This window comes from Vulpes lagopus, chromosome 10, assembly GCF_018345385.1.
Source record: "Vulpes lagopus strain Blue_001 chromosome 10, ASM1834538v1, whole genome shotgun sequence".
In the NCBI taxonomy this organism is placed as follows: Eukaryota; Metazoa; Chordata; class Mammalia; order Carnivora; family Canidae; genus Vulpes; species Vulpes lagopus.
Genome location: NC_054833.1, coordinates 108286058 through 108305511, shown reverse-complemented (window position 1 = coordinate 108305511; position 19454 = coordinate 108286058). Strand labels below are relative to the sequence as shown.

Here is a 19454-nt window from a genome sequence, read left to right as displayed (position 1 = left end):
TCAGGGGACTGACTTTTTTTTTTTTTTTTACATTTTTTTTTAAAGTTTCTATTTATTTATGATAGTCACACAGTGAGAGAGAAAGAGAGAGGCAGAGACATAGGCAGAGGGAGAAGGAGACTCCATGCACTGGGAGCCTGACGTGGGATTCAATCCCGGGTCTCCAGGATCACGCCCTGGGCCAAAGGCAGGCGCTAAACCGCTGCGCCACCCAGAGATCCCCAGGGGACTGACTTTTTTTACAGTTCTACATCAGTCTGTGAATGACCATGAAAATGCCATGAGTATTGATTTTGGGGTTACAGATACATTTTAGCAATCAGGCAAATTTGGAAGTATGTAAGTACACGTAATGAGGGTTGACTGTAATTGAGTGAATCTCCACTCACAGTACATGGTAAATAATTAAGAAACAGCAACTTTACTGAACTTCAGAGTGACATCTGGGAAAATTTGGGCCAAGGCTAAAACATAGACAAGGTTCCATGTATGCACATTTTTTTTTCAGTCTTTTAAAAATTACAAAATGTAAATACTATACCAAGGAAGTGCATAAAACACAAGCATGCAGTATAACAAATAACTGTAAAGCAGCCAGCTGTAACTAACCATCCCCTAGATCGAGGAATAGACCATCATTAGCACCTCAGAAGTTTCCAGGTGCTCGCTGATTTCTTTAAAGAATTATGTATTTCCAGCATCCATTTCTCCCCTTCAGAGTGATTTTTTTTTTTTGCTGTGTTTTCTCCCAGGGATTAGGCTAGGTTGAACTTGCTTCTTCATTGGGTGGCCCTGTGTGTTTGTATTTTCTTGCAGAGGTGCTCAGCACAGTGGACTTTGTCGCCCCTGATGACCGAGTCGTCTTCCGCACCTGCGAAAGAGAGCAGAGCAAGGTTGTTTTCCAGATGGTATGAGATTCCAGGGGCTGAGCACCCTCCCAAGGGTTATGCATCCTTAAATGCCTGGGCTCTGTTGCATAGTAGTGGTTTCCTTAGACTGCTTTAATGTTTTTCAAAGATTTGTTCATGAGTGTTTATGTTGTCAGAGAGAGTTTAAGGAAGTCAAGTTAGAGCACTCTGTTACATGCCTCCAGTGTCAAATATAATTTCCTTAGTTGTTGGAATTGTTTGTTTGGTATGACTTATATATTTTTACCTGCTAGGATTGGTTATTCAGTTCATGTTCTTTGTTTTTGTATAGTCTGTATATATTTCCCATAGAAAGAAAATTAGGTTTCCTCAAGACTAGTTGATTTATGTTTGGCTTGAATGACTCCATAGCACTCTTCTCTCACTTTTTCAGAAATAAGTTCTGTATGACGTTTAAGTTTTTATTTTTATCTTATTTTATTTTATTTATTTTAAAGATTTTATTTATTTATTCATGAGAGACACACACAGAGAGAGAGAGAGAGAGAGACAGAGAGAGAGAGAGAGAGGCAGAGATACAGGCAGTGGGTGAAGCAGGCTCCATGCAGGGAGCCCGACGTGAGACTCGATCCCGGGACTCCAGGATCACACCCTGGGCTGAAGGCAGGCGCTAAACTGCTGAGCCACCCAGGCTGCCCCAGATGTTTAAGTTTTTAAACTTAACAATGGGTAGACATATGTTAAAGCAAATATAGCAAAATATTAATTGTAGAATATAAGTGATGAGTATATGAATATATGTTCACTATATAATTTTGTCAACTTTTTTTTGTGTTAGAAAATAATCACAGGATTGAGGATGTTTTCTAGGCCTTCCAGGTCCAATTTTTACCTCTGACAGTGAGCTAGTTCAATGGCCTGGCTGTTTAAGAGGATGACAGGCAGACTCTACTTGCTGAAGTGTGCGTGCACATGGAGTGCATAGATGTGTTTGTCTATGCATCTGTACATGTATCTGTGTCAGGGATGGTGATTGATGCAGTCTCTTTTGTTCCCAGGGGACCTCAGATGCAGATCGAGCCCTTGCTGTGGCCAAACTTGTGTAAGTTCTGTCTTTGGGACTGCCTTTTCCTCTCCTATGGGCTGTGAAGCTTTACTGTTTTGGTGACCTTGGAGGTGACCATCCTTCTGTCTCTTAGCTCTTTACCTTCTCTTTCCAAATTAAGAGTATCTGTTGTTTTTTGTTTTTCTCTGTTTTTGGCATCTGAGGGCTGGCCTGGGACTCATGTGTACCAACAGTACCCAGATTCCAGATAACCTCTGTTCAGGCAGCTATTTTTTAGTATTTATTCATGAAGTTCCCTTTCCAGGGTTTCTTATGACTATGAGCCCTAACATTTTGAGGCTCATGAAGTGTAGATAAGGTTTACTGCTGCCTAGATTAATGAAGGCAGGAGAGTACGTGGTTAGGAGATGGGCTTTAGAGTTAGGCAGACCTGGGTTGGAATTCTGAGTTGCTGCTTGCTGAGATTCCAGGGGCTGAGCACCCTCCCAAGGGTTATTTGATCTTAGATAAGTTGCCTAATCATACTTTAACCAAGGGAACTTAGTTTCCTTATCTATGAAATGAGATCAATAGTACTACCTACCTCTGTCTTTATAGGTGACAGTAGATGAAATAATGCACATAAATGTCTTCACAGTAATGTGGCACATACTGAGTAATTAGTGTTAGTTATTATTATTAAGTGAAATGATGGTGAGAAGGAACTTAGGCATTAGCTACAGATTGTTAACTGTCTACATACCAGAAGATGAGCTAAGGGTCCTTGCCACAAAATTGTTGGAGTAAGCCAACCGTATAGCCCAGCAAACAAAGGCAGTCCTGTAATTTCTAGAACCAGTGTTCTGGAAGGGGCTCTATGTGTTGACAAATAGCTTGTACTACCCCAGTCAGAACTGGAACTCTGGGATCAAATTCAGTGTGGCCGTCACTTGGTATTTGGATTATCTGATATAATTCCCAAGTAGCAAAGTCCTCTACAACTAGCCCATTGTAGATGTTTGAGCACAATGTGCTCTTCCTCTTGAACTCTGCTCAAGGAAGGCAGTTCTACCTTTCAGAGACCAGTTTTTTTTTTTTTTTTAATAATTTATTTATTCGTGAGAGACACAGAGAGAAAGAGGCAGAGACACAGGCAGAGGGAGAAGCAGGCTCCCTGTGGGGAGCCCGAGGTGGGACTCGATCCCGGGTTCCCAGGATCACACCCTGGGCTGAAGGCAGGTGCTAAACCATTGAGCCACCCAGGCTGCCCTCAGAGACCAGCTTTTCACCTTCTGTCTCTGCGGATTGGTATATTAAATACGGCCAGGAACATGGGAAGAGGTTTATGAGCACAGATCCATGCCTTTGACTCTAAATTCTCTCCTCAAGTTGGATATTTATTATCTTTTCTACTTCATGTTTTTCCAGGGAAAATGATGTGGCTGGTATTGATGTAAACATGGGCTGTCCAAAAGAGTATTCCACCAAGGTAAACTGATTTCTTTATATGCCTTACAAATGTAGAGTACAGAGTAGTGGTGACTAACAAGACATTACCTGACTCTGGAGTAGATCCTATACTAGATGGGGAAAATGCTCAAAAGGATATTATTAGGTCAACTGGCGAAATTGGAATATGGAGCATAGCAGATTAGCTACAAATATTGTATCAGGGCAGCCCCAGTGGCTCAGCGGTTTAGTGCTGCCTTTAGCCCAGGGTGTGATCCTGGAAACCCGGGATTGAGTCCCACATCGGGCTCCCAGCAGGGAGCCTGCTTCTCCCACTGCCTGTGTCTCTGCCTCTCTCTCTCTCTCTCTCTGTGTCTCTCATGAATAAATAAGTAAAATCTTTAAAAAATATATTGTATCAATATGTTTATGAAATTGATAACTCTTCTCTGGTTTTGTAAAAATATATTTTTTTTAATTTATTTTTTTAAATTTTAAATTGTATTGAGAGAGAGAGAGAGAGAGGGAGGGGCAGAGGGAGAGGGAGAGAGCGAATCCTAAGCAGTCTCCATGCCCAGCCCGGAGCCCAAAGTGAGGCTCAATGTCATCACTCTGAGATCATGACATGAGCTACAATCAAGAGTCGGATGCTTAACTGACTGAGACACCCAGGCACCTCGCCCCTAAAGATTTTATTTTTAAGTAATCTCTACATACCCAGTATGGGTTTCAAACTCACAATTCTGGGATTGGAGTTGCATGCTCTATAGACTCAGCCAGGGAGAAGCCCCAAGAGTATCTCTATTAGAAAATACACACAAATATTTACATGTAAATATTTACATGTAAAATATGATACAATGATCAGTAACTTACCTGCAAGTGGTTCAGGACAAACTTTATTTACCTGAACATGCACACATAAACACACATAAAGCACTCATGCCTGAGTAATTAGTGATGTAAATGTTAAAAGGAAAAAAAAAATGTTAAAAGGAAAAAATGTGAACAGGGCTTTGGTTTTTCATGAAAAAAAAAAACCAAGATGTACATTAAAAAAAGAAAAAAAGGATGCAGTATATGTGTGCCCGTTGTCATATCAGAAAATCAGACCACAGTGTTAGGGCAGTTCAGAAAATGGAGTGGAAAGGCAGCCCTTAATATCTTAATAGGGAAATGTGGTCCTCGATGAGGAGATTTGGGACCCTGAAGGCAGAGGAAGTGGTACAAGCAGGGGCCTGGAGGCCAATATGAGATAGAGGCAGAGAGCCTTGGTTTGACCAGAGCTGGAGAGTAGAAGACAAAGAGGAAATAGGAGCACAGGATTGAAAATCTTGGTTAGGACCAAGTTAGCTGAACGTGGACTTTTGATATTTCTGGCCTTTTGGCACAGAGAAGGCATGTGATCCGAAACTTCATTCCCCAGGGGAAACCAGTGTTACTATTTTCTTGAGTGTCTTTCCAAATATATTCTGTGATAGAAATACTTAGAAATACTAATTTGAAAGCCATGTCTGGTACATTTGAGTGGAAATTGGGCTAGAGGTAAGGACACAGGTTTAGGAGATGATGAGTGTCCTGGGTGCAATGGAGAGATCAGGGATAGAGAGAGGAGAAGTGAAACACAGAATTTGATAGGACTTGGCAATTGATTGGACTGGGCGTGGGAAGGTGAGGTAAGTATTTGGGGTAGAGGGAGGAAAGACCAGTAGCCAGGAGGACAGTTTGTCTTCAATGTGATTGGGACTGCTGGAGGGAAAGCATGTTTGGGACAGATAACAAGGACAGCTTGGGGTTGGCTGCATGTGAGGCCCCAGAGGGAGTTCTGTGGGGCTGCCGCTGGGAAGCTTATCACAGGGTGTGCAGTCATGATCTGCATTGTAGACATAGCAGATGTCCCCCTGGTTCCCCTGCCCAGAGTCAGCCACTCTGTTCCCAGGAGTTTAGTGGCTTGAGAACTTTGGCTTTAGGCCAGGAGGTAAAAGATTACTTGAGGGAAAGGCTCTTTTGGATGCTTGAAAACCATAGGGCCTACTTCAAGGAATTATGGAAGTTTAAAATGGTCTATGAGAAGTTGAAAACTTGGGACCTTGTTTTGCTGTCTTCTAATTACTCCTTTATGCTCTGAGATAATATAAAGCATAGAGCCTAAATTATTGGCATTATCTCCCTGATACATTGTAGAATGAAAAAGCAAGGAGCCAAATTAGATAAGATGTACCACCATCTATATATGAGGGATAGGGAATGAATTATTTATATATATTTACATTTCTCTTCATAGAATATTTTTGGAAAGACTCACAAGAAACTAGTGTTTTCCCTAGGGAAGGTAACCAAGTTTTTATTTGGTTTGGCATGAGTAATAAATTCCTATTGTAGGGGTGCTCCTCAAAATAACTAACAACTGGCACAGCACTGGTCCTGGCCAGTCAGAACAGATACGTACCAGTATGCTATACCAGTATATACTACCTGAATAGCGATGGTTAAAAAATTGAAGCCTTATAAAAAGCATAAATTGAAAAGCTTTCCATTTCTCAGGGAAGGAGAGTTCTTATTTTTACCCTTTTGAACCTTTAAAATTTTTAATGTGTTATGTATTCAAAAAAGCAAATAAATAAGTTAAATAGAAAGGAAGGAAGGAAGGAAATACTCATTGACAAAGCTATTGTTGTGGGAGGGCTGGATTTTAGATCATGTGATTCCACAAGGCAGGGCTGGATTGTGTGTCGGGTGGATAGACGGAGCCAGGATAAGTGGCTGGGACTCTCTTAAGGCTTCTAAGGTTTGTATCTGTAGCCAAGGTAGGCCAGGGCTGGTAGCTCCTCTGCCCTTTCCATTTTCCTCTGAAATGCAGACTCAGGCTAGCCGAGTCTGCGGGTGGTTCAGGTTCTCTGATTCTAATCTATCATCCTTAAATATGAATCCTTAAACTGTAATAAGCAAACTTCAAACTTCTGAGCATATCCTATGAGCATTCATTAGATCGCAGTCTATATACTGACGAGATTTATTTATTAGATTTGTTTTTTTTTTCCCCTTCACCTCATTTTTAACAAGTTCAGCTTTGTTAACATCCTCCCCTTTGCTGATTATTAAAGTAATTCATACCATTGTCCAGAACTTAGGTGATAAAGAAAAGTAAAAAAAAAAAGACCAATCATCAATAACCCCGCCATCAAGAGACAACTACTATTGTTAATGTCAAGATTTAAGTGGCTCTGCAGGTTGTTGGTTTTCATCAGCTGGGGCTTTTGCTAGGGTTTGATGTTGGTCTGGAGCATTGTTGCTAGCAAGGAAGAAGAGCCTGGACAAGGTTTGCAGGTTATGTTCCTCTAAGTGGCTTTGCTGGCAGTGATGGTACTAAAACAAGTGTTGGTAGCGTAGGACGAAGGTGCATTGGATCTCATTCCAAAGGGAGAATGATTCATTGCTTTCTTAAGGGGTTGCCATATTGTGGGGTTTAGTTTATTAAGACTCTGAGACCTTGGGTAAGGAATGGGCATTCCTGAAAAACAACTTTTGTGGGACCCACTTGCTGATAGATCTGTGGGTTTTGCTAAGAGGATCAGAGTGATGAGTTTTAGAATTTATCAAACTCTGATCCCTGACATTGTGGTCATGGATGCTGCTACTTTCCTGCTTGACCAAAAGTGCCAATTGTGAGGGTACCTTGGTCTCTTGCCTGTGAGTGCTGGGGCGATGCCAGGTTGCCACACCGTGGGGATAGACCACTCTCCTCCAGCCATAAGAAGATCCTCTGTGTGCTTTTTCCTTAGGGAGGAATGGGAGCTGCTCTGCTATCAGACCCTGACAAGATTGAGAAGGTAAGTCCTGCAGGAGTGAAAGCAGAGGTCTTAAACATGCCTGTGAATAGAGATGTCTTTAACAACCCTCCCCCAACCAATGCCCCCTTCCCCCAAGATTAGTGAATCAGTTACTCAGTTACTCTACCTGGAGTCTGGAATTTTTTTTTTTTTTTTTAAGATTTATTTATTTGAGAGAGAGAATGAGTGAGAGTGCATGATTGGGAAGGGCAGAGGGAGAGAGAGAGAATCTGAAGCAGATTCTGCTGAGTGCAGAGGGATAGTGGCTTGATTCCACAACCCCGAGGTCACAACGTGAACTGAAACCAGGAGTCAGTCACTTAACCAACTGTGCCACCCAGGCACCCTCCCCCTCCCATCTTTTTATTTATTTTATTTTAGTTTATTTTTTAAAGATTTAATTTATTTATTCATGAGAGACACAGAGAGAGAGAGGCAGAGACACAGGCAGAGGGAGAAGCAGGCTCCATGCGGGGAGCCCGATGCGGGACTCGATCCCAGGACCCCGGGATCACGACCTGAGCCAAAGACAGACGCCCAACCCCTGAGCCATCCAAGTGCTCCCCCTTCCCACCTTTTTAAGGTAAGCTCTGTGCCAACATGAGGCTTGAACTCTTACCCCGAAATCCAAAGTCATTCGCTCTACGACTGAGTCAGCCAGGTGCCCCCTGGAGTCTGGAAAAGTTTTGAAAGGCTACCCAGTGATTGTGACATACAGCCAGATTTCGGAACATCTGAGAGAGCATACAAGAGCCTTGGAGTTCCTCAAAAGTCCAAGGCTTAGGGACAGGTCACCTGAGAGCCAGGTAGCTTGAGGAGTCATTTAGAGCCTCCTGTGTATGGCCTGTTCTCTCTTCTGAGGAGATCATGAGAGCATAGGCCAGGCTACCCGTGGATTGTGGACAGACTCAATGGCAGTGGGGGTGGGATGGCCTCTCCCAGGGGGCTTGCTGAGAGCAGCTGTGGGTCCCCTCCCTACTGGTAGAGTCTGTCATCAGCCTTTGAGAGTCAGGCCAGTGTCATCTGAGGTGAGCTGACGTTGGTCCCCTCTGGTCCCCTTCCCTTGGTGATTCCAAAGGCCAGGTTTATGAGGCACTGTCGACAGGTTGGCATTGCTGCCCAGTGTTGTGAGCTGCCAAGGCCTGTAAGGGTGACATTTCTGCAGCACCATTTATACCTTTTACTTTTTTCTCAGTCCACCAGCTCTCTCCTTGTTGCTCTTCTTAGTTCCTTTATTTTCATTCTCCCTTCCCGCTTCCCTGTCTGGGCTTTAAGCCTCCAAGTGCCTCGCATAGGCTAGAGCAACTTGGAATAAGGCACTACCAAGAAAAGCTGCCATTTCTTGTGCTGGCTGCTGTATTGCAGGTCAGCCATGTATATTCCTCAGCCCCACTGTCTTTGGGATATTGGAAGACCAGTGTGTTGATGGGCTTGGTGCTTTTTCATTTTTCCCATGTGTAGATAGGATATATATATATATAGACACACACACACACACACACATAGGCACATTATGTATGTTATATGTAACTATATAATATATGTGTAATCACATATTATATGATGATTACATATATAATGTGCTTATGTATGCATGTATATATATTCAGTTTGTTCCTCAAGCCTCTTGAAGTAGACAGGGGAGGCATTTGTTATGTCAATATGATTAAGAATAGTAAAACTGAAGCACAGAGAGATAAAAATAATTGGCTCAAGATTATGTAGCAAATAGCTGGCAGAGCCAAGGCTAGAGCCATGATCTTGGGACCCCTAGCCCAGTATCAGTTGCCCCCTCTTGATGGTACCTCAGTTTAACGGTGCCTGGGTATAGTTTATAAGTGTCTAGCTACGGGTCAGTAGACATCTGGATTTAGGAACCTCCAGTCAGACATCTCTGCAGAATGGAGTGGATTTGGACAACTGTGGATGTTCAGCTCATCACCACACTTAGGGGAGAGGCCCCAGTGTTAGGTGGTTTTGCTTTACATCATGTGCCCACAGACATTACCCTATCCTCCAGCCTCCTGGCTGCTCCCTCCCATACTGTTGGCTCTGTCTTCTCCACTGCACCTCTTTGGAAAAGGCACATTTCATACATGAGGCAGCAGAGTTACACTGCTCAGTTTATTCCATTCCTTTTCTGTTTGGTGGAGTGGTTCGATGGGCTAGGTTGGCTAGTGGTTGTGGTTTGCCTCATGGAGGGGAGGTTGTAGGCTTCCACAACAAAGCCAGATGGGGCCTAAGAGTAGTGGGCTGGATTAGATACAGGTTCAAATTCAGCTGGCAGACTGGGGGACCTGGGTGAGAGCTTTGTGAGTTCTTCCAGGCTGGTGTTTTAGGTCCATGGTTCTGTCTCTGGGAGCATTTCAGGATGACCTGCAGCATTTTTTCAAAACAAAGATACTTGTTTGGGTGATGAAGAATTTTGGAAATAGGAGGTGGTGATGGTTATATAACATTGCAAATATAATTAATGCCACTGAATTATACACTTAAAAATGGCTAAAATGGGAAATTTTATGCTATATATATTTGACAATGATGATGATGATGATGATGATGATGATAATAATAATAAAGGATTCTATAGGATTTTATCTGTTGAGAATTCTGTATACTCTTGGGCTGGGAGGGAGTATGAATTAGTCTTTTAAAAAGACTTCCTAGAAAAAATAAAAAAAAAATAAACTTCCTAGGTAACTCTGATGTATCCTCCCTAGACTAAGAAGCTCAGTTTTAGACTCTAGGTTAGTAATATCCTCTCTTTCACCCAATATTCTCTCTGCCCAAGATTTCCTGTCCCCCCTCCCTCGGGTGCTCAGGGCATTCCCCTCTGCTCTGTACACTTGGGCTATGACTAACAATTGGTGGGGCTCAGTTCTCAGTGATTCCTAAACCTATGTTCTCCCATCCACCTTTCTACCCATTCCACAACAACCAGGGGAGCTATGAGTCTGCTTTTCCCGAGTCAGCTAGTAGATCTGGTGAGATGAGCCTTCCTGTGGGTAGATGTGCCATGTTACCTGTGTTAGGAGCTTATCTCAGGTCCTTCTCCCCCACAGACTTGCACACCACAGAGATGGGTGGCGTGACTTGGGTCTGGTAGAGTTGAGTCCGGCAGGGTTTCATGCTAGAGCCTAGCCAGAAACAGTCTCTATTCACTTGGTCCCCTCAATGTGACCCTTGCAGGTGGCTGGGGATTTTGATTACTAATTTCCTTCCTGATTCTGAAAATGCACATGAAATGAACAGAAATACCAAAGAAAGTGCTTAGAGCTACTTGGATGAAATTCGGCAAAGGAAGTTCTGCAAAACAGAGAACTGGATCAAACTAGCTGATGTTGCTTTAGTCACGAAACTTCAGGGGATTCTAAGTCAGCACTAGCAGAGGAACCTTCCAGAGATGGTACTGCCAGCCTGAGGGATAAGACTAGAAGGAGAATTTTTATTGTGTATCTCAGTGGATCTGGCAGTCTACCCTCCTTAAACGGTAGTTTGCCCCCTTAAAGCCTGCCAGAGTGACCCTAGGACCACAGGCCCAGTCTGCCTCCCAGGGCAGCATCCAGGGACTTTTCTTTTTTGCCAGTTCCTGGCATTTGTGCTTAGGCTAGTAGGCCCTCTCTTGCCCATGATCTGTCTACCTGCCTTGTCAGCCCAGCCTCTTGGTCTGATGTCTTCAAGAGAGGTTTGCCTCAGCTGAGGCCTGAGAGAAAGGCCTCCTAGAGTGGTTCTTGCAGTCTGGCTCTCTGCTGCCCCCACTTGTCTAGAACCAAGACTGACAGCAGCTGCATGAGTGTCCCCTGTGCCCTGATGGCAATCCAGTTCTTGGAAGAGGGCTCTTGGATCACCTTCCCTCCAGCTTGCCTAACTTGAATTTGTTTTTAGTTTTTTAAAAATTATTATTTTAAAGTAATCTCTACACCCAATGTGGGGCTCGAACTTACAGCCTTGAGATCAAGAGTTGGAGGCTCTACAACTGAGCAGCCAGGCACTTCTAGCCTGAAATTTTTAATGAGGGAAGAATATAGTAATGTGACAGATGTTCATTGTCATCTTGATCATGTCTCTTGATCTCTGATTCATATGAGATCTGGCATTGCTTACTTCTCTTGACTCTTTCCTATGTGACTTCTTGGTCTTTCTTTGAAAAGTCCTTTGCAGTTACTGTGCAAATTAGTGCTTTTCAATGTGTTGAATATGTTATATTTTCCTTTGCCAATTTTGCTTCTGTGTATCCAACTCACCTAAAGAGAGTCGCATGAGGACAGGGCCTAGGCAGGACCTGTACAACCTTCCTGGTTCTCTTACTTGGAAGATCTTGGAACAGCACTCAGAGAACATTGCCTTCAATCAGGAAAGAAGCTGTTGGCCATGTCTTCTCAACCAGGATGAGGCCTCAGAATTATGTTGACGAAGGAGTGTGTTTTTTAAAATTTGAAAAGATTTTCTAGTTTTATTGAGAAATTGACAGAGAGAGGTGCCTGATTGGAAGGGCAGAGGGAGAGCGAGAGAATCTTCAAGCAGATTCTGCTGAGTGCAGAGTGGATAGTGGCTTGATTCCACTACCCCGAGGTCACCAACGTGACCTGAAACCAGGAGTCAGTCAATAACCAACTGTGCCCAACCCAGGCACCCTACCCCTCCATCTTTTTATATATTTTATTTTAGTTTATTTTTTTTAAAGATTTAATTTATTTATTCATGAGAGACACAGAGAGAGAGAGGCAGAGACACAGGCAGAGGGAGAAGCAGGCTCCATGCGGGGAGCCCGATGCGGGACTCGATCCCAGGACCCGGGATCACGACCTGAGCCAAAGACAGACGCCCAACCCCTGAGCCATCCAAGTGCTCCCCCCTTCCCACCTTTTTAAGGTAAGCTCTGTGCCAACATGAGGCTTTGAACTCTTACCCCGAAATCCAAAGTCATTCGCTCTACGACTGAGTCAGCCAGGTGCCCCCTGGAGTCTGGAAAAGTTTTGAAAGGCTACCCAGTGATTGTGACATACAGCCAGATTTCGGAACATCTGAGAGAGCATACAAGAGCCTTGGAGTTCCTCAAAAGTCCAAGGCTTAGGGACAGGTCACCTGAGAGCCAGGTAGCTTGAGGAGTCATTTAGAGCCTCCTGTGTATGGCCTGTTCTCTCTTCTGAGGAGATCATGAGAGCATAGGCCAGGCTACCCGTGGATTGTGGACAGACTCAATGGCAGTGGGGGTGGGATGGCCTCTCCCAGGGGGCTTGCTGAGAGCAGCTGTGGGTCCCCTCCCTACTGGTAGAGTCTGTCATCAGCCTTTGAGAGTCAGGCCAGTGTCATCTGAGGTGAGCTGACGTTGGTCCCCTCTGGTCCCCTTCCCTTGGTGATTCCAAAGGCCAGGTTTATGAGGCACTGTCGACAGGTTGGCATTGCTGCCCAGTGTTGTGAGCTGCCAAGGCCTGTAAGGGTGACATTTCTGCAGCACCATTTATACCTTTTACTTTTTTCTCAGTCCACCAGCTCTCTCCTTGTTGCTCTTCTTAGTTCCTTTATTTTCATTCTCCCTTCCCGCTTCCCTGTCTGGGCTTTAAGCCTCCAAGTGCCTCGCATAGGCTAGAGCAACTTGGAATAAGGCACTACCAAGAAAAGCTGCCATTTCTTGTGCTGGCTGCTGTATTGCAGGTCAGCCATGTATATTCCTCAGCCCCACTGTCTTTGGGATATTGGAAGACCAGTGTGTTGATGGGCTTGGTGCTTTTTCATTTTTCCCATGTGTAGATAGGATATATATATATATAGACACACACACACACACACACATAGGCACATTATGTATGTTATATGTAACTATATAATATATGTGTAATCACATATTATATGATGATTACATATATAATGTGCTTATGTATGCATGTATATATATTCAGTTTGTTCCTCAAGCCTCTTGAAGTAGACAGGGGAGGCATTTGTTATGTCAATATGATTAAGAATAGTAAAACTGAAGCACAGAGAGATAAAAATAATTGGCTCAAGATTATGTAGCAAATAGCTGGCAGAGCCAAGGCTAGAGCCATGATCTTGGGACCCCTAGCCCAGTATCAGTTGCCCCCTCTTGATGGTACCTCAGTTTAACGGTGCCTGGGTATAGTTTATAAGTGTCTAGCTACGGGTCAGTAGACATCTGGATTTAGGAACCTCCAGTCAGACATCTCTGCAGAATGGAGTGGATTTGGACAACTGTGGATGTTCAGCTCATCACCACACTTAGGGGAGAGGCCCCAGTGTTAGGTGGTTTTGCTTTACATCATGTGCCCACAGACATTACCCTATCCTCCAGCCTCCTGGCTGCTCCCTCCCATACTGTTGGCTCTGTCTTCTCCACTGCACCTCTTTGGAAAAGGCACATTTCATACATGAGGCAGCAGAGTTACACTGCTCAGTTTATTCCATTCCTTTTCTGTTTGGTGGAGTGGTTCGATGGGCTAGGTTGGCTAGTGGTTGTGGTTTGCCTCATGGAGGGGAGGTTGTAGGCTTCCACAACAAAGCCAGATGGGGCCTAAGAGTAGTGGGCTGGATTAGATACAGGTTCAAATTCAGCTGGCAGACTGGGGGACCTGGGTGAGAGCTTTGTGAGTTCTTCCAGGCTGGTGTTTTAGGTCCATGGTTCTGTCTCTGGGAGCATTTCAGGATGACCTGCAGCATTTTTTCAAAACAAAGATACTTGTTTGGGTGATGAAGAATTTTGGAAATAGGAGGTGGTGATGGTTATATAACATTGCAAATATAATTAATGCCACTGAATTATACACTTAAAAATGGCTAAAATGGGAAATTTTATGCTATATATATTTGACAATGATGATGATGATGATGATGATGATGATAATAATAATAAAGGATTCTATAGGATTTTATCTGTTGAGAATTCTGTATACTCTTGGGCTGGGAGGGAGTATGAATTAGTCTTTTAAAAAGACTTCCTAGAAAAAATAAAAAAAAAATAAACTTCCTAGGTAACTCTGATGTATCCTCCCTAGACTAAGAAGCTCAGTTTTAGACTCTAGGTTAGTAATATCCTCTCTTTCACCCAATATTCTCTCTGCCCAAGATTTCCTGTCCCCCCTCCCTCGGGTGCTCAGGGCATTCCCCTCTGCTCTGTACACTTGGGCTATGACTAACAATTGGTGGGGCTCAGTTCTCAGTGATTCCTAAACCTATGTTCTCCCATCCACCTTTCTACCCATTCCACAACAACCAGGGGAGCTATGAGTCTGCTTTTCCCGAGTCAGCTAGTAGATCTGGTGAGATGAGCCTTCCTGTGGGTAGATGTGCCATGTTACCTGTGTTAGGAGCTTATCTCAGGTCCTTCTCCCCCACAGACTTGCACACCACAGAGATGGGTGGCGTGACTTGGGTCTGGTAGAGTTGAGTCCGGCAGGGTTTCATGCTAGAGCCTAGCCAGAAACAGTCTCTATTCACTTGGTCCCCTCAATGTGACCCTTGCAGGTGGCTGGGGATTTTGATTACTAATTTCCTTCCTGATTCTGAAAATGCACATGAAATGAACAGAAATACCAAAGAAAGTGCTTAGAGCTACTTGGATGAAATTCGGCAAAGGAAGTTCTGCAAAACAGAGAACTGGATCAAACTAGCTGATGTTGCTTTAGTCACGAAACTTCAGGGGATTCTAAGTCAGCACTAGCAGAGGAACCTTCCAGAGATGGTACTGCCAGCCTGAGGGATAAGACTAGAAGGAGAATTTTTATTGTGTATCTCAGTGGATCTGGCAGTCTACCCTCCTTAAACGGTAGTTTGCCCCCTTAAAGCCTGCCAGAGTGACCCTAGGACCACAGGCCCAGTCTGCCTCCCAGGGCAGCATCCAGGGACTTTTCTTTTTTGCCAGTTCCTGGCATTTGTGCTTAGGCTAGTAGGCCCTCTCTTGCCCATGATCTGTCTACCTGCCTTGTCAGCCCAGCCTCTTGGTCTGATGTCTTCAAGAGAGGTTTGCCTCAGCTGAGGCCTGAGAGAAAGGCCTCCTAGAGTGGTTCTTGCAGTCTGGCTCTCTGCTGCCCCCACTTGTCTAGAACCAAGACTGACAGCAGCTGCATGAGTGTCCCCTGTGCCCTGATGGCAATCCAGTTCTTGGAAGAGGGCTCTTGGGATCACCTTCCCTCCAGCTTGCCTAACTTGAATTTGTTTTTAGTTTTTTAAAAATTATTATTTTAAAGTAATCTCTACACCCAATGTGGGGCTCGAACTTACAGCCTTGAGATCAAGAGTTGGAGGCTCTACAACTGAGCAGCCAGGCACTTCTAGCCTGAAATTTTTAATGAGGGAAGAATATAGTAATGTGACAGATGTTCATTGTCATCTTGATCATGTCTCTTGATCTCTGATTCATATGAGATCTGGCATTGCTTACTTCTCTTGACTCTTTCCTATGTGACTTCTTGGTCTTTCTTTGAAAAGTCCTTTGCAGTTACTGTGCAAATTAGTGCTTTTCAATGTGTTGAATATGTTATATTTTCCTTTGCCAATTTTGCTTCTGTGTATCCAACTCACCTAAAGAGAGTCGCATGAGGACAGGGCCTAGGCAGGACCTGTACAACCTTCCTGGTTCTCTTACTTGGAAGATCTTGGAACAGCACTCAGAGAACATTGCCTTCAATCAGGAAAGAAGCTGTTGGCCATGTCTTCTCAACCAGGATGAGGCCTCAGAATTATGTTGACGAAGGAGTGTGTTTTTTAAAATTTGAAAAGATTTTCTAGTTTTATTGAGAAATTGACATACATCACTGTCTAAGTTTAAGGCATACAGCATGATGGTTTGATTTACTTATATTGTTAAGTGGTTACCACAGTAAGCTGCACTGTATTCTGTATCCATCATCTCATATAGCTACAATAAAATGAAAATTAGAAAACTCTTCTCAAACTCACATTGTCAACTATACTATAAAGATAAAAACAAAACAAAACACACTTTGTCTTTGTGATGAGAACTCTTAAGATCCTCTCTCTTAAAACTTTCCTGGATATCATACAGCAGTGTTAGCTGCAGACGTTATGTTGTACATTATATGCCTAGTACTTAATTGGAAGTTTGTACCTTTTGACCATCTTTCTCTAATTCCCCCTCCCAATACCTCTGGTAACCATAAATTTGGTTTCTTTTTCTAGGAGCTTTGCTTTTTTATTAGCTTCCATGTATAAGTGAGATCATACCATATTTGTTTTCTCTGACTTATTTTATTTAGCAGAATGCCTTCAAGGTCCATCCGTGTTTTTTGCAGATGGTAGGATTTCCTTACTTTTTATGGCTGAATAATATAGAGCCTTTTTGAAAATACATATTCCTAAGCCCTGCCTCTAGAGACTCGGGGTAGAATCTAAGATTCTGTGTTTCTTAAGCTCTCCAGATGATTTTTTTTAAAGATTTTATTTATGAGAGACACAGAGAGAGGCAGAGGCATAGGCATGGGGAGAAGCAGGCATCCCGTTGGGAGCCTTATGTGGTACTCAATCCCAGGACCCCGGGATCGCGCCTTGAGCCAAAGGCAGATGCTCAACCACTGAGCCACCCAGGTGTCCCATCTCCAGATGATTCTGATGTTTGCCTGGCAAAAGGTTTACTGTGTTCTTCATAGACATGCATGCAGACCCATTCATTCATTCATTTATCAAATATATGTATACCACAGAATACCAGGCAAGGGGCTTCTGGTGCTGGGGTGCCAGTGTAGGAAAGGAAGGACACATACATGAACATGGACTTGTCCATGCCATGGTGATGCCAAGGTCTGTAGCACAGGTAATTAGTATGAGCAATGTGGTTATTTTTCCAGAAGAGTTTGTGTTTTCCTCTCTGCAGATCCTCAGCACTCTTGTTAAAGGGATACGCAGACCTGTGACCTGCAAGATTCGCATCCTGCCATCAGTAAGGATGATATGTTACATTTCAAGGTCCACTTTCTCTTGGGATGTTGATTTGGGGGTGGTGGATGATTCTCGAAGAGCTGAATTAGGTTTGGAGGAGAAAGCAGGGCTGAGCCCACTTTGGGAGCTGGCAGCTGTTTCCTGGGTAGCTTCAGTAACCACCCTGGGCTGTCCTCTTCCTCAGCTGGAAGATACCTTGAGCCTTGTGAAGCGGATAGAGAGGACTGGCATCGCTGCCGTCACAGTTCATGGGAGGTGAGTAGTTGCTTATCTAGTGACTGACTTGCAAAGAGGTCCTCAGGCATCACCAGACCCCAGGTGACAGCCAACTTTTCTACATATGCAGCCTGACTCTGCCTAGCTCTTTAACATCCTTTAAGTCCTGAGGGCAGTCACACCCTTTACAGGCTGGCATTCCTTGTTTCATTCAGTGAGCACCTAACTGGGTAGACACTGCCCTGAGTTTAAAGACACAGACAGAAGGAGACGAAGACTGAGTTTAAAGACGCAAGAGGAAAGAGAAACGCCCATACCCTCAGGATGTGTAAATGGTTGAGATTGAGTGATAGGTTCAGAATTGTATCTTGCAGCCAGGAAGTGGTGGAATTAGAACTCTGATTCTGAATCTCATTTTCTTTCCATTACGTTGAGCAATGGCTTCTCCCTTGAATGATCCCAGGCAGATGGCTGTTCTTTTAAAGGCACCATCTCTTTTGTCTGCCCTTCTTGGATTTCCAGCTGTCACAATGACTGCTTGAAACAGCCCTTGTATCTGTAGCTAATGTGCTCTCTTCTGGGAGCTGTGGTGTTGCTGATGGCTACTTTTGGTTTCCCAGTCAAACTTGCTTCCTGTGTCTAGATGTGCTTTTGTACATCCCAGGTCCACAACCTTTGGCTAGAATGATCTCTCTTCTCTGAGTGTTGTTCCTTTCGGGTTCAGGGGTCGTGTAGGAACAGTCCACATTTTGCTGGTTGTGTCTATTACAGCATTTCAGAGAAGTGAATCCATTAACTCCAACATGTAAGAGAAAGCAGAGCTGTGTGGGTCAAAGCCAGTAGGGGGCGGTGAAAGGCCACACACATGTACACACATGTTCCTCCAGGTCACAGCAGGCTGTAGGCTCCTGGTTTGGGCTCCCAGCTCTGCTGCTTGTTGGCTGTGTATCCTTGGACAAATCACTTACCTCTCTGAGCAGCACATTCCCCATTTGGAAATTAAGATAATTTCTGCTTTATAGAGTTGTCTTGAGGCTTTTATGAGGTTGTGAATATTTAACCTTGGCACAATGACTGGCATATGGTATTCTCTGAATAAACACAGCTATTCGTTTTTGCCAGTAGTTGGAAACACCAGGAAGACAGATTTGGGTGAGTTTGAAAAAGGGCCTTCTGGCCATCAAAGCTGTTGAGGATGGACTAGACTGGCTGCTGGGGGTGTGAAGAGGTGGAGGTGGAGGAGGCTTGAGGTAGTGTGGTTCCTGACCCTTTTGTTGAGGAGTGTACCAGAAGGGATGTGCCCAGGCAAGACCTGTGCAAGGGTTGTCTGGTTGACCATCTCTTTTGCTCGTTCCTGGGCACGACTTAGATCAGTATTCATTTTGTATCCCTAAGACTCACTCATACACAAGAACATCTTGCAATTGACCTTGGAAGGAGGGGCCCCAGGTTGTTGTCCTGCCTCCCCAGGGCACATTGTGACAGCCATGATCTGTGGCCCATCCTGGCTGCTGGGTCTGCCCTGTGCCAGGTGCCTCTCCCCAGGATCAGCTGTCCAACTTGGCCTCAGCATAGGCAGCTGTGTGGGAGTGGCCAGACTGAGGGCAGCAGCTGTTCCCAGTCTCATGGGGAGGGCAGGACTGGGACAGTAGGGGCAGCATTCTTATAGCACTGTCCCTCATCTCTAGCAGAGGTGAAGGGAAGCCAGGGAAAGGCACTGTGACCTTGGGAGCCAGGCCACCCACACCAGCCGTCTGCAGCCATGCCTTACCTGCAGGCCTGCAAGAGCTGGACTTGCTTTCCCAAGAGGGGCTTATGCTGCTTTTGCCCCTTCAAATAGAGGTCATGGAGAGACATCCTTTGCAGCCCAGAACACTGTGCTTCATGGCCACATGACTTTGCTGAGGTTCAGCAGGGAGGACAGTAGGGTTTGGCTAAGGTAAACCTGTTCGAACTGTGACATAGCCTCAGCCCTTTGCCCCATCTTTTTATCTCCAAGGAAGCGGGAGGAACGACCTCAGCACCCTGTCAGCTGTGAAGCCATTAAAGCCATTGCTGAAACCCTCTCCATTCCTGTCATAGCCAAGTAAGCCTCTCTTGTTTATCATTTACTGTTTTATGCTCCACCTCACTCGG

The 19454-nt window shown here is 44.4% G+C and overlaps 1 protein-coding gene across 6 annotated transcripts in view; it reads left to right on the top strand.

The window, feature by feature from the left end:
* The window catches only part of DUS2 (dihydrouridine synthase 2), a 53790-nt gene that overhangs the window by 25652 nt on the left and 8684 nt on the right, over window positions 1–19454 (top strand). For 5 of the 6 annotated variants that reach the window (XM_041771830.1, XM_041771829.1, XM_041771831.1 and 2 more), the window contains 7 exons: window positions 817–908; window positions 1928–1971; window positions 3343–3403; window positions 7146–7193; window positions 17038–17103; window positions 17287–17357; window positions 19318–19404. In XM_041771830.1, coding sequence (XP_041627764.1) covers window positions 817–908; window positions 1928–1971; window positions 3343–3403; window positions 7146–7193; window positions 17038–17103; window positions 17287–17357; window positions 19318–19404 — 469 coding nt within the window. The remainder of the gene's footprint in view (window positions 1–816; window positions 909–1927; window positions 1972–3342; window positions 3404–7145; window positions 7194–17037; window positions 17104–17286; window positions 17358–19317; window positions 19405–19454) is intronic. The other variant, XM_041771832.1, reaches the window with a different exon arrangement.